General features: G+C 35.0%; 1 protein-coding gene across 1 annotated transcript in view; it reads left to right on the plus strand.

Annotated features, from left to right (window-relative positions):
• Positions 1-13,773, plus strand: part of CWC22 (CWC22 spliceosome associated protein homolog) — a 57,689-nt gene extending 43,916 nt beyond the window's left edge. The window contains exons 14-20 of the mRNA XM_047084203.1: positions 8-68; positions 3,836-3,913; positions 4,583-4,735; positions 6,415-6,542; positions 8,065-8,166; positions 8,262-8,482; positions 12,931-13,773. Of these exons, the coding sequence (XP_046940159.1) occupies positions 8-68; positions 3,836-3,913; positions 4,583-4,735; positions 6,415-6,542; positions 8,065-8,166; positions 8,262-8,482; positions 12,931-13,517 (1,330 nt within the window). The 3' untranslated portion in view covers positions 13,518-13,773. The remainder of the gene's footprint in view (positions 1-7; positions 69-3,835; positions 3,914-4,582; positions 4,736-6,414; positions 6,543-8,064; positions 8,167-8,261; positions 8,483-12,930) is intronic.
• The last annotated feature ends 1,932 nt before the right edge of the window (positions 13,774-15,705 follow it).

Here is a 15,705-nt window from a genome sequence, read left to right on the forward strand (position 1 = left end):
TCTACAGCTTAGATTTTGAAGAATGTGCTCACAAATTGCTGAAAATGGAGTTTCCTGAAAGCCAAACAGTAAGTTGATGTTTTTTTCTTCTATTAGGAAATAATATAGTTTATAAAAATGTTTAAAGCAGTTCATAGGTTTTATGAATTGAAATAACTCAGTATTGGATATTCTGTTTTTAATGTAGTTATTCTAAAATTTTAAAGTAACTTGAAACTTAGTCCTAGGGTGTTTCATAAGTGCTACTCATTGCAATGAATTAAATGGGCTGCTTAAATGGGATGTGGGGGAAAAAGGAAGAAGTCTGTCAGAACCACTACACATTACATGAGTTTCTGAGTGGTTGCCTATAAATCAAATAGGTGGCCTAAATACAATAAGAAATTTGTTCCTTAGTGAATTGCTTAGCCCGTCTACTTAATGTGCTCAAGCATTCTTTTGTGGTAGAAATTATAAAGGTCACCATACATGTTATTACATTACTTTAATTGTATATGGAAGAATCTGTGTCATTTTTTTTCATTCATTAATTCAGCAGTCTATGTTTACCATATACTACATGTCAGACACTCTACAAGGTGTCAGGGATTCAGTGGTCCATAAAGTACATATTAGCCCCCTCTTAGTCCATGGGACTCATAGTCTTATAACTCCCTATACTTCACTGTTCAAAGTATCATGGAACCCTAATGCCAAAGATAGTAAAGACTGGATTGAGTAGATTATCTTGTTTTTTTTTGCTAGTTGCATTCTTGTGTATGTTGCTCCCTGCCCATCTGCATTTTAAATCCTTGGAACCTGAGCCAAGGCTTAAATTTAGGGTTTTGTTCTTCACATCTTGCTTTACATGTGGTAGACCCAGCAGAGATGCCAGAGTGAATGTATCAACTGTAGGCAGTTTCGTTTCTAGTTCTAAAAGATCTTGTCTATCTGAGCTGTTACCATTAGGTGTGAGTGCTTTGTCTTAAGGCTTTAAATATGATCTGTTATGGGGATTGGCAGACTGTAGCCCAGGCCCACTGCCCATTTTTGTAAATAAAATTTTAGTGGAATACAGCCATGCCCATTGGTTGGTGGATCATGTATAGTTGTTTTCACCCTATAGCAGCAGAATTCACTAGTTGCAACAGCGACCGTATGGCCTCTAAAGCCTAAAATATTTACTATTTGGCCTATGATAGAAAAAGTTTACCAACCTTTGTTCTAGATTATAGATTTCTTCTTGAAATGCCATGGTACGTAATTTTGAGATGAAATTATTTTTTTCAAATTTAAAAAGTTCTTTTTTCCCTCTTAAAGTTTATTTTTTGGTATATTAATAACAGTATACCTATTTGTACCCTGGGTGTACCTGATGTGTCACCATTGAAAGGAAATAAATTAGGGAATTAACCTTTAAAATTATAATTGAAACTGAAATTACTATATGATCTTGTCACATTATTTGAGGAGTATAATTAAGTCTTTATACGTTTTATTAATACTAATTCAGAGGATAGTTGTTCTAGAACTAACCTCAACATATTTTGATAGCATTTGGAAGAATGTCTTAGTACATCTATTTTCATGCACTCAAAAGACTCTCCTGAAATTGCTATAATATTTAATTAAAATGTTAAAATATTTAATTATTCTAAGCCACAGGGAATAACTCTTATAATTGCATTTAGTCTAGGGAAGAAAGTAATTTGTTTTGCAAGTAGCACTGGCTTTATTAGCAATGCTGTCAGTGTATTACTATGTTATATTGTTTAAAACCTGATTAACTGTTATGTTACTGTAAAATACAATGTTGGTAGAAAGAGTTGAAAATGCATTTTAATATCAAATTAACATAATATGGCAGAACTCAGAAAAGCCTTATTTTAACTTTTTACTACTATATTAAAATTTTGACAAAGTACATCTTTTCAGAACTTACACATTGAGAAGCATTTTATTTAATTGAGGTAACTTCTGAGTAATCATAAAAAATAATAATTTAGCAATGTAATGACATCTAAAAATATCCTCATATTGTGAATTAAGGCCTTTGAGTAGAGTGTTTTATAAGTAGACTACCAACTTCTAGAGCAGCGTGGTCCAATAGAACTTTCTGCAATGATGAAAATATTTATATTCTACACTGTCTAGTACAGTAGCCACTAGTCACATACGGATTTTGAGTACTTGAAAATGTGACTAGTGTGACCGAAGAATGGAAATTTTATGTAATGTTAAGTAATGTAACTAATTAGCTACATACAGCTAGGGTCTACCATGCTAGTTGAAAATATAAAGGTAAAATTAAATAGAAGTAAAAATGAACTGAATGGGTATATGTTATATTTTGTAGGCTGTCTTTCCATTTATAGAAAGCAGATATATTACAGTTACTATATTTGGAAAAAATAATTTTTAACTTTTTGATAAATGCTTGTAGAAAAAGATACTTAATCACTACTACAGCAGTGGTCAGAGAATGAATATATGCCTATTTTCATTTTGTCTCCAATGATGTGTCCATGTTGTCTGAGTTTCATCATCAGTGAAATTGATACAGTTTAAATATTTGGATATTTCATTTGAGTATTTTAAAATTGTAAATCATTTGTGATGATGGTATTTCCGGTCCTGGATTTACTCTTGCATTTATTAGTTCAAGAGAATTTTTTTTTCCCCCAAATAATTTTTTTTAACGTTTATTCATTTTTTGAGAGCTAGAGAGAGAAAGAATGCTAGTGAGGGAGGGACAGAGAGAGAGGGAGACACACAATCTGAAGTAGGCTTCAGGCTCTGAACTGTCAGCACAGAGCCCAACGCAAATCCCGAACCCACGAACCAAGAGATCATGACCTGGGCCAAAGTTGGGTGCTTAACTGTCTGAGCCACCCAGGCACCCATAGTTCAACAGAATTTTTATACAGGAATTTTCAAAGCACAAAAATAGCTGATTGGCAGTATATTATTCCAGCAGTTATGGAATGATTTGATCTATTTGTATAGATTTGTCAATAGATCTATATGTATAACATTTATTTTGAGGCTAGCAAATCCAACCACAGAGGTGTTTTTTTCTTTATTCTTTTAAATACATTTCTTGTTGGGGCGCCTGGGTGACTCAGCCAGTTAAGCGTCCAACTTCAGCTCAGGTCATGATCTCACAGCTTGCGAGTTTGAGCCCCGTGTCGGGCTCTGTGCTGACAGCTCAGAGCCTGGAGCCTGCTTCAGATTCTGTGTCTCCCTCTCTCGTTGCCCCTCCTCTGCTCACATTCTGTCTCTCCCTCTCTCTCAAAAAAATAAACATAAAAAAAATTAAATACATTTTTTCTTTATTAACCAGAATGTCATTTAAGTTAATGTTGTAGCTGTACTTATTTATGCCTAAATAAAGACTCATCTTCTACCTTTTCCATACTAATTAAATATATTCTTAAGAATTGAGTTTAAAGGTATGTAACTAAACTTGTCAGGTGGTATATTGATGATCTATATTTTAAAAAATTTTGTGTAGAATCTTTTTAGAATATAGTCTATTCAATCTTTTCTTGGTGTATCTTTTTCATATAGTAGATTTTATTGAAGTGGTTCATACTTAATTTGAATTGAGAATTTTATAATCTAATTAGCATAGATGACCTTGGAAACTGTCAGCCAGACTGAAGGCTTTGAAAAACTATAGGCCTGACATAGATTGAATTTTTTATTTTGTCTTAATAACTTAAGCTCACAAAGCTTAGGAAATTTTGTGTGTTTAAAATCTTATTTAAAAATTCAGGCTGTCTCTATCATATTGATAAATTATAGCATGGATTCATTGTATTTTGAATCATTAATGAATTTTTTTTCCAAATAGAAAGAACTCTGCAACATGATACTTGATTGTTGTGCCCAACAAAGGACCTATGAAAAATTTTTTGGCTTATTAGCTGGGGTGAGTTCCAGCCTCATTTTTCTTGTTGGAATTTAATAGCATCACTAAGGGAATCCTTAACATGAATATTGTGAATTACTGTGTCTTCTTTGTGGTCTGGTCTAATACAATAGCATATCTCTGATAAAATCTCGTTGCTCTTCCCTTCCTCAGGTTTCCTACCCTGTGTAGTTTCCTCCTTTCCTACTTCATTTTGTGGTGCCTTAACATTGCATAGGTCTCTTCCAGAACTTTTTGAGATTCTATATGCTTTGTAACAATTTCCCAAAGAGGACAATTAAATGTTGCCTTTTCAAAATCTCAAAGCTGTTTTTGAAGTCAAGTGCATGTTCAGGCAGCACAAATAGATCATGAGTTAAAATAAGTTTTTAAATCTAAACTCTACCCACAGAGAAATATATTTGTATACTATGCAAATGTATGTGTCTATGATAAGATACTTGTATAATTTTGTTTTAGCATATAAATCCCCAGTAAATAGGGATGATATATATTATCCTTTTTTTTTTTTGAGCATTCTGTCATACAGCACAAAAAGATTGTGTAATGTGATGTATAAAAGATTTACTAATTTTTGATTCAATAAATTTAGGAGGATCTGATATACTCATAATGGTATTGACAGTCAACTTTTAGTAGTACTGACATTCAATTTTTTTTATTTATTAGCGATTTTGCATGCTAAAAAAAGAATACATGGAATCCTTTGAAAGTATATTCAAAGAACAATATGATACCATCCATCGCTTGGAAACAAACAAATTGAGAAATGTTGCTAAGATGTTTGCTCACCTTTTATACACTGATTCACTTCCATGGAGTGTAAGTAGATGGATCGATATTTATACTTCCTTCCTAATCCTGTTATTCTCAAGTAGGTATTAAGTATAGTATAGCCGTACTTTTCCTATGTAGGAAATGTACTTTAAAATGAAATGTATAGTTGGGGTGCCTGGGTGGCTTAGTCGGATAGGCATCCGACTTCAGCTCAGATCATGATCTCACGGTTAGTGAGTTCAAGCCCTGCGTCGGGCTCTGTGCTGACAGCTCAGAGCCTGGAGGCTGCTTCGGATTCTGTGTCTCCCTCTCTCTTTCTGCCCCTCCCCCGGCTCATGCTCTGTCTCTCTCCCAAGAGTAACTAAACATTAAGAAAAAAAAAAAGATTTAAAATGAAATATATACCAAACTTTTATTGTAATGGCAGTCTTTGAGGCTATATTCAGATAACATGAGATCGAGAAGCTAAGTAAATAACATGAGTGTTAAGAAATACAACCCGGAGTGATATTAACAGTCCAAACATCACGGTGCTTTTTAAAAGTGATAGCTAGTGGTGTTTTTAGGGAAAACAATAGATTTTTGTCTTCTCTATGTGTGCACACATGCATGCACACTCATATACCACATACATCTTACTTTGGTGGTCATGTATCATGTAGCCATAGTTATTTAGAACAAGATAAGATATTCTTGATACAGAAATGTACACTGGATTGGAATTTGAAATGCATTCATGAAGCTGGCATTTATTGTACAACCTCTGTTCATCCAACAACCATTCATTTAGTTACTAGATAAGAGCCTAGTCACTTGAGAGAGATAGTGGGCATCCAGAGTGAATTATTTATGGTCTCTGCTTTCATAAGAAATATATAAGGTAAGGTATGCCCATAGTGCTAATATAAAATAAAAAGTGATAGGTTATGAGAAAAGTGAAATTGAAAGAAGGAAATTACATCCAAGAGGAAAGAAAGAAAAGGATCACACTGTGGAATACGACAACCTGATAATAGAATGAAGCAACAAAGTGAGCTCATAAACATTGGATGGACTGTTGTAAGACTGTAGGTACAAAACATGTCTAGCTGTACTAATAGGCATTTTGTGAGCAGACCTAGGAGCCTGATCATAATAATTTTTTTACTTCTTTCTTTTCCCTTTGGGAATGAAAATGAAATCAAGTTTTTAAACAATCGAAGCAAATGGGTTTCTGGAACACAGAACTCATAAAAACTGGAGGTTACTTTTATTTTTATTTGTCCTAAAACCTCTCTCCATGAACTTCCGTTTTTAAGCCTCGATCTTAATATTCAGAACAAGCCATCACTCTTTCTGTCTTTACTCTTGTCGTATATGTCCTATACAAAACTATAGCCTAATGCTCTAAGTGGCAGTTTGCCCCAAACCCTTATACATCCATGTTTTGATGAGTGAGTTTTAGGAGCTAGTAATCTTTGCTTCAGCATTATATACTCATGGCAGAATATATCTCTGCTATAAAAAGCACATTACTCAAGAAAGAAAGAACTCTATTTCTGTAGCATCTTAGCATTATGAAAATTAGCATAGAGAGGTAGTCTTAAACTTTGCCAAGAAGTAATACTTACTAGGACAAAGAAAGATATTCACAGATAATTCTTTAGAGACACTTCAAGTTATCAGTGTTGGTCATTTTATCTTTTGAACAAAATAAACTTGTCTTTTTTAATTTTAATTTTCAGGTTCTTGAATGTATAAAGCTGAGTGAGGAAACCACTACATCATCCAGTAGAATTTTTGTTAAAATATTTTTCCAAGAATTGTGTGAATATATGGGTCTTCCTAAACTTAATGCAAGATTAAAGGATGAGTAAGTTTATCGTTATGCACTTTTTATTCTTACTGTACTCAGGAATTTTCCTCCATTTTAGCGACATAAGTCCACCCTTAGTCGTAAAAACAAGAGGTAAGCCCCTAGGACTTTCTTCATCCGTTAGTTACTACTCTGAATCTCATGTTCTGTGGCACAGGACAACATGTAATTTTAGTGATAGATTTTAGTCCCAGTAGAGACAGCACAGAATTAATGCCTCTTTGAATTTAGTTACAACACACAGGATTATTTTGCATGCCCACTGGAGTCTTCCAATAATGAGTGCTTACAGTTTTATTTTCATTTTTAATGCTAATTTTGAACCTTAGAATATTAATTTTTGTGTTATCAGTGGACAATTGTGAATCATATACAGATGATTCAGTCATGTAATTGTTCACATTATTACACTGAATTAGGGCCTTATTCCAGGACTGTCATGTAATCCCTATCCCAGTTTTCTTATTTCCTGTATATTCACATTGCCTCCTGCCACTCGCATCGGCTTCTACTGCATTCACACTACTGAAATCATCCTTTCAGATTTCTTAGTGACTATCTGCCAAATCAAGTACTTTTTCTCAGCCCTCACAGCCCTCACTTCCCAGCCTCCCTTAGACAGTTGACCACTTCCTCACTGTGGCTCCTCACTTTCTTGTCATTCTGCCTTACTCTTCATGGTCTCTGCTCTTCAGCCTCCCTCTCCTCTTCGACACAGTTTCTATTCTGGGCTCAACATGCCCTCTGTGTGCTATTCTGTCTACTCCCCTTGGCTTCAGAGACTTACTTATTGGTCTCCATCTACTTCACCAGGTTTATCTCCCCCCTCTCCACAGCCTGCACCAACATTGCTCCACTCGTTCGTACTTCCTTACCTCCAGAGCTAGAAATACACACTGTTGGTCTATCCATCAGACTCTTCCTCATTCTTATTTGTCAGTTTTTTCTATGAAACAGTTTGTCCTGACTCTGCTGGTTAGTCATTCGGTGTAGCACTCCAAAGGACATGTCCAAACCACCTTGTACTGTTAATGTTTTCTGTTTGTTCCCCTCCATAGAAATAGTAATTACATGCAGTCTTCATCCATCACTTCTTCCTTTTGTTGACGATTTTTCCCCAACCCCCAATGCCATGCATAGTGCTGTGCATGCATCCATGTGGATATATGTATACAACAGAGATTTGTTTTTACTTTGCATTATATACATTCACATACTGTGTGTGTGTGCGCGTGTGTTTGTATATGTTGCACAACATGTGTGTGGTGTACAAAAATGTTTTTAAATCCTCTGTTGTATATTTATAGAAATCAAGTATAGTAAATTATGACTTGACCCTATTCATTTCATTTAGATAGCATGTAGTCTAACCTAATAAATGATATAAATCACCTCCTTGATTGTAGTTCATTTATTAATTTCATAATACATAGAAAATCTGAAAAATGACTGTATATGAACTTTGCCTTTTAATCTTCAAGCAATGTGTTCTCTTTTGTTCATTTTTTTCTTCTTTTAGAACCCTACAGCCATTTTTTGAAGGGTTATTACCCCGAGATAATCCAAGAAACACTCGGTTTGCCATCAACTTCTTTACTTCTATAGGACTTGGAGGTTTAACGTAAGGATAATTTTCAGGATTTTTTTTTCATCTTATAAAGCTATCCCACAGTTGCCTTTGGAGCAAAAACTAACAGAGGTTGTATCTTTAATTAGGGATGAATTGCGCGAGCATCTCAAAAATACACCAAAGGTCATTGTGGCACAGAAACCAGACGTTGAGCCAAATAAATCCTCTCCTTCCTCTTCCTCTTCCGCATCCTCATCTTCAGAGTCTGACTCCTCTGCCTCTGAATCGGACAGCAGTGATAGCAGTTCGGAGTCTTCCAGTGAGGAAAGCGATTCTTCATCCAGCAGTAGTCAGAGCTCTGCCTCAGGTACTGAAACTCATTTATAATTGATTGGGCTCTTTTCTAACAAGTATATTGCTGGTGATGTTTATACAGTGAGGGAAGAAAATAAGTTGATTGCTTAATTATTTTAGAGTTCAGTTGTTTAAAAGCCACGATTAATAATATAAATGATCATCTGTCACTGCTGGAGTCTGTAGTGAATTACATCATTTATAATGCTAAGATTGGCTGTTGGAATCTTTTTCATAGAAATGAAGATATTTCATTGGTAAATATTTATTTGAATGATGACTGAAATACCATACATTCATAATGCCTGCAGTACAGCTTACAGCTTTCCTGGTGTTTATATTTTAAATAAATTATAGTTTTTTACTTTAATTAGTGAGGGTTTGTGTTAGTTACTGACACGTGCCATGCATCAAATGCATACATACTTCGCAAGTGTACAGCTCTAGAAATTTTCATGAGAAGAACATATCCATGTGCTAGCTACCCATAACAAGAGTTAATAGCTATTGCCACTCCCCTGTCCACTGCCTGATGTTAGCCACTACTCTCATTTGTGATTCCATAAATTAGTTGTGCCTATTTTTAACTTTATCACTATGTTTTGTGAACTCCTTTGTCTGGCTTGTCTTTCACAATCACTTTTGTGAGCTTCATCTGTAATATTGCATTTAATTATAGTTCATTCTTTTTGCTGTATAGTTTTCCACTATATGAGTATGCTGCAGTTAGTTTAACATCTCTCTTACTCAGTAACAATTTAGATTTAGAAATATTCCCATGAATACTATTATTTACATTTGGTATGTGTATATATACATATACATATGTATACATATGTATACACATACATATACATATACATATACATATACATATACATATACATATACAGACATATGCATTTCAGTTGGGTGTGTACTTAGAGATTCATTGCGAATTCCTGGGTTGTAGGTTGTGTGTACGTTTAGCTTCAGTAGATACGGCCAGTTTTGCAAGTGGTTATTTCAGTTTATGCCCCCATCAGCCGTGTATGAGAGCTCTAGTTGACCCCAACCTTGCAACACTTCACTTGGCTATCTTTTTCATTTTAACCATTCTGGTAGATATGTCATGGTATTGCATTGTGGTTTTAATTTGCATTTTCTTGATCGCTAATGAAATTGAGCACTATTTTATATTATTATTGGCCATTTGGGTAGTTTCCTTTTGTTAAATGGCTATTCAAGTCCTTTGCTACCCACTCTTTTTGTTTGTTTTATTATCTTTTTATATAGATTTGTAGGAGTTCTTTAGGTTTTCTGGACATGTATCTTTGGTTGCACATATATATTACAAATAGTTCAGTTCCATTCTTGTATGTCCAGCCCTGTGCAGCTGCCAGAGCTCTGCTGGTCTCTCTGTCCCTCAGCAGCAGCCCTGAATCAGCAGACAACCTGCAGGGAGCAAGTGGCTATATTATGTCAGCTTACCTCTCTATGGTTCTGCCTTCTCTTGAATCTTGGTCCTTATTCTACGTAAAGAAAGTTGAAAAAATAGTACAGAAAATTCCCATATAGCCTTCACCCAACTTCGCCTGGTGTTAGCATTTTACATAATCATAGTTCAATGATCAAAGCCAGGTGATTAACATTGAAACAACACATTAAACAAACAACAGATCTTATTTGAATTTCACCAGTTTTTCCATTAATGTCCTTTTTCTTGTTCCAGGATCCTACATGCATTTAACTGTATTTCTCCTAAGTCCTCTATAACCTGTTGATAGTTCTTCACAGGCTTTCCTTGTTTTTAAAGGCTTTGATACTTTTGAAGTCCTCTGGTCACTTATTTTTTAGAATGCCCTTCAATATGGAGATCTGTCTGATGTTTTTACATGATTAGATTGAGGTTATGCACTTTTGGACAGAATGTCATAGAAATGATATGTTCTTAGTGCATGTTATCTGGGAGTTCATAATACTGGCATGACATTAACTGATCACTTGGTTAAGTTGATATCTGCTGGATTTCTTTCTGGAAACTCCTTTTCTCTGTAAATTAATGTGTTGTAGAGAGATAATTTGTTCAATTTTAGCATCTATCTTTGGACCTTGTCTGCAATAGTAGACAATTAACTGCCATGGTGTTTGCCGAATGTGATGTTTATGTTTGTCTTTTTTCTTCTACGCTTAGTAATTGAATTTCTTCTGTAAGTAAGAGTTGTCCCTCAATCCCCATTTATCTATTAACTGTATATTTCATCAGTCTGGACTCATGGATATTTATCTTATTCTATGAGTTAAAATCCAGTACTATCATTTATTTTGTTCAGATCATTTCAGCTTTGGCAGTTAAGAGCTCGTTCAGGTTAACCCCTGTGTTCTTTCAACATACCCCCATCCTTTTTTTTGAGCACCACCCGTCTTTAGAACATCTCAAGTTGTTTAAGATCTTTATTGCCTCTAAACAGAAGATTTTACATTTTTATCTGGCACTTCTAGTTGTTTTCAGCAGGAGCCCTGGTCTTCCACAGCTTTCTCCATTCTCCCTGGAAGTGGAAATGCTGTAGTAAAGGATTTTCAAATGTGCCATTTTCTGAGGAGGTCTCTGTTGTTTTCCCCAGGGTCAACTCTGCTTTCTTCCATTGTAGCATCTTAGTCTGAATAAGACGTAGTCTGATTGTCCAAAATGCATGTCATTTCTTCTTAACTTCTTAATGCATATTTCAGAGAAGCAGCACTTTTCCCCATAGTCTTAGTAGGTTGGAAGGTTGATCTTTACACTCTGGTTCTCTGGCTTGTGGCACTTGAAAGTGTGTCACGTAATGTGTGGCAGCCAGAATTGTGGGACTCTTGGTGTTTTAAATTATCAGAGTAAGGGGCGCCTGGGTGGCGCAGTCGGTTAAGCGTCTGACTTCAGCCAGGTCACGATCTCGCGGTCCGTGAGTTCGAGCCCCGCGTCGGGCTCTGGGCTGATGGCTCAGAGCCTGGAGCCTGTTTCCGATTCTGTGTCTCCCTCTCTCTCTGCCCCTCCCCCGTTCATGCTCTGTCTCTCTCTGTCAAAAATAAATAAACGTTGAAAAAAAATTTTTTAAAAAAAAATAAATTATCAGAGTAAGATTTCATTTGTCCACAGGAAGTCTTATTCTTGAATTAAAATATATTAACATTGTTCATTTAATATTCACCTCTTTTAATTCTAAAGAATTTGTTATTTCATGATTATCTGTTTTGAGAACAGATGAGAACACAGCATGAATTGCTGCAATAAGGGATCTTGCTGATTCAAAATTAATTTGCCTCATCATACAATTTCAGTAGAGAGTTTTCAGTTTTATTAGTAAAATATTAAACAGCATAAAAGCGGTATGAACTATCCCCAAATTAGAAAATTGTAAAGCAAATGCCAAAGACGGGAGATTGCACGTTGTGGTGGGGCTCGGGTTCTCATGTCAGCAAAGCCCTGAGAGTAGCATAGAGTAGGGTCAGAGAGACGTTGATGGAGCACACAGCCAGATGGTTTCTGCTTGGCGAGCTGCTGCTCAGCTGAGCTGCTTGATAGGAGCCAGAGAAATAAATCCTTAGTGGCAAACCAATGGACTGTGCCAAGGGTAGGCATTTGGCAGAAGAAATACAGGTTGGTACGGTGAGATTTGGGTGGAGATAGGACGAAGGTGGACACTTCTCTTCCATATTTTCTTCTTTCTGTATGTATATGAATTTGACAGAAATTTTGCTCATCTCAGCACCTTTGATTTATGTACCCAAAAGAAATCACACAGATAAAGTGATTAAATTTGTTTTATACCTTAAAATTTCACTGTGATTATTTAACATTTATATTTGTGATTCTATCAGATTAAATTGTTCTAGGCCTTTTCAGAAGAGTTTTCTCAGAAATCAAGCCTTCATGGCTCTCATAAAGCCTGTGATTATGTCATAACATCACTTCTCTTTCTGGTGCAGGTAGTGCTTCTCTGATAGCAGAACTGTTGTTTTTTGTAGGAAGAGGTTTTTATTTGAAAAATATGTATTCATGCTGTTAAGCAAACTAGTCATCCCTCTCCCCTTTAAGGGGGATATTGCTGGCATGTATTTTGATTATTAACGTAACCAGATCTGACACAGTACTTTACTTTATATGACATAATGCACATGGGCTGAAATTTCTGTTTTTGAATAAAATTTGTAATGGAAATATACCATGCTAGTCACCTTATAAAAAAATTTACATTTGCTGTAGTTCATTTGAAGTTTCCGTTTACTGCTTTGAGTCTAAGGATCAAAACAGTACTTTGGTAACTAATGATGATATGTCGTATATTCTTAAAATTATGCATCTCGTGAAATATTGTCATTAGACTTTCCGTTCAATCAGTTTACTTTTGCATCCAGTTTATCTAATGGACCAATAAATGTCATTGTTAAATTATGAAATTAAAGATTAAAATAAAAGCTAACTATTTCATTTTACATGTGCAGCTAAAGATAAAAGAAAAAAGGGACAAGGGAACACCAGAAGTAAAGAAGTAGATAAATTGATCCGGAAACAACACACACATGATAGGAAACAAGAAGAAAGAAGACTGGAGCAAAGGCATCAGGAAATAAGGACTGAAAGAGAAAGGAGGTCAGAAAAACATAAAGATAAAAATTCAAGAGAGCCAAACTGGAGAAATCCCGTAACAAAATACAGTGCAGACAGAGGTGTCCCTGCTGAACGAAATAGTTACAGTAGAATCATGAATGACAGAGACCAAGAAATGCACACAGATTTGGAAAATAAGCATGGTGATCCCAAAAAGAAGAGAGGAGAGAGAAGAAATTCTTTTTCCGAAAATGAGCACAGGCACCGAAATAAGAACAGTGAACATTTTACAAGAAGAGATAGGTCAAAGTCAAGAGAAAAGAACAGAAAACATTCAGGTTCTAGAAGTGATGAGGATAGATGTCAGAATGGTGCTGAGAAGCGATGGGAAAAATCGAGCAGACGCTCTGAACCCTCCAGAGAATCCAGGAAACATCCGGACCGGCAAAGAGAAAAGTCTCCAACAAAGCAAAAAAAGTAATGCTACAAAATTACAGAAACTGAACTTGCCTTATATTCAGTTGAAACAAATTATTTTTTACATTAACGAACTTTATAGAGAATTCTTGTATAAAGTACTTGTTTGTATTTGTACATTTAAAATTTTTTCATTTTAAACATGTTTTATAATTGATACATCTCAAGGCCCTCCACATAAAATTATTTGAAAAGTTTCACCAGAGAGGGATGTAATCTTGCTTATATTTTGTTAATAAAATGATCAAATGCTCATTGAATCAGTGATTTTTTTTCATTGACAAAATTTTTTTTTCCTGATGTTTCCAATTGTTTACAGAACTATTATATGAATTAGTAGTGGCTTTTTTTAATAGATATAACTAGAGACCAAAATAGGTGAACCATTTCCATGTAACATTTTTGCTTTGTTATGAGATGCTATGAACCTCTTTTAGGAGTCACCCTTTTTTAAAAACGAATTATTTCAAGTCTCATATTACATCTTGAACAAGATAGGTATGTGTAATTTTTTTTAACAGGTGTTTTCATGAAGCTATGGGTATGTTAGTCTTTTAAACAGATACACAGTTATATTATTTATAATTAGGACTTCTCTGTTTAATAACATTTCTTCTCTCTGGACTGCTAGATTAACATTTAATTGAAATTCTTTGTGATTAGTGCATTTTCTGAGCCTTGACATTATATTGTTGGTGAGTTAACGTGTATTTAACTTTTAATTTAGATTAACGGGTTGTTGGAAAACATAGTCATGAGAAATGTGAACAGCTTAACTGAAATAATTCCACTTTTTTATAAGAATTTTAAAGGTTTCCATCGTTGTAACTCTCACCAATTAATATGTGGCCATATTATTTATTACTTTTGGAATAAAATACTGCCTCTGAAATTTTAGATTTACCTGCATTTAACCCTACTTACCAAATAGACAGCTTGTGCTTGTTCACTTTTAAAGTACATAAAATCCATTTTAGCTGATGTCTGGTTTCAAGAGTAATGGGACCACCATCTTTAATGTTTGACTTTCAGGCATTTTCTGATTCAAAATGTTTTCTATTTTGTTCAAAAACTGGAGTATAAGTAACAATAAAGTCCATGTAAATAAATAAATATTATCCTCTCCTCCTCCTATCCTCCTGCCCCGCAAAAAACAAAACAAAACAAAAAAAGTATTAATTGACTATGGCAGCCTGGAAAAATTCTTTTTAGCACTTTCTCCTCCTGTGGTGGTTAGAAGATGCTGAGTTGTCATTAGAAGGTACTGTCATGGACACCTTGCATTTTACAGAACTATGAAGCTCAGCAAATTGGATTTAAGGAACACATAGCGCTGTGAGCCCTAAAGGAAATAAATGAGGGTTTATTTTTGTAACTGAACCCTAAACTTGGGGGATGGTAAAAAGGAAAAAAAAATGGACTAAAAATATTAGCTTTTTTTTCTTCACTTTAAGTTTAAAATTTCTAAATGTAAAAATAGGAAACCATTCTTTTAATTGAGTAGTAAGGACCTTAAAGAGTTATTAAAGTAGATAATTTTTTAAACATAATATTTATTGGGCTTCTATTATGTGCCCAGCCCTGTTCTAGGAACTAGAAATAAAGCCATGCAGAAAACAAAGTCTCAGTTCTCACTGGACTATAGTTGGTAAGGAGAAGAGGTCATGATACTAGCGGGTGGTTGGTAATTTTCCATAGGAAAGTCATAGATCTCTGATAGGGTGACTTTGCCCAGATTGTTAAAGGAAGAAGGTATGTGTAGATTGCTATGGGGAGGAACGTAAGCAAAAAGAACTGCTTGGGTATAGATGTTTCTTTATAACAAATATTGTCTGGAAATTTATGTTAACATTTCCTATTCAACTAGTTGGATTTTTTTTTCCTCTTCACTATTTTATTTACTTTTTTTTTTTTTAATATTTATTTTTGAGGGGGAGAGTGCGCAAGCAAGGGAGGGACAGAGAGAGAGAGGGAGACAGGATCTCAGGGCAGGGCCCAATGCAGGGCTTGAACCCATGAACCACAAGATCATAACCTGAGCCAAAGTTGGTCATTTAACTGAGCCACCCAGGCAGCCCTATTTTATTTACTTTTAACAAAAGCAGTGAACAGAATACCTAACTATCTTTAAGCAGATGTATTTGAGTGTAACTGAGTCCCATCAGGGCACAGTGAATGGGAGTCAAGGGGAC

The sequence above is a fragment of the Lynx rufus genome, unplaced genomic scaffold (assembly GCF_022079265.1).
Source record: "Lynx rufus isolate CCGP_SWC_20201006 ecotype Redwood Valley unplaced genomic scaffold, mLynRuf1.p SCAF_2, whole genome shotgun sequence".
Lineage (NCBI taxonomy): Eukaryota > Metazoa > Chordata > Mammalia > Carnivora > Felidae > Lynx > Lynx rufus.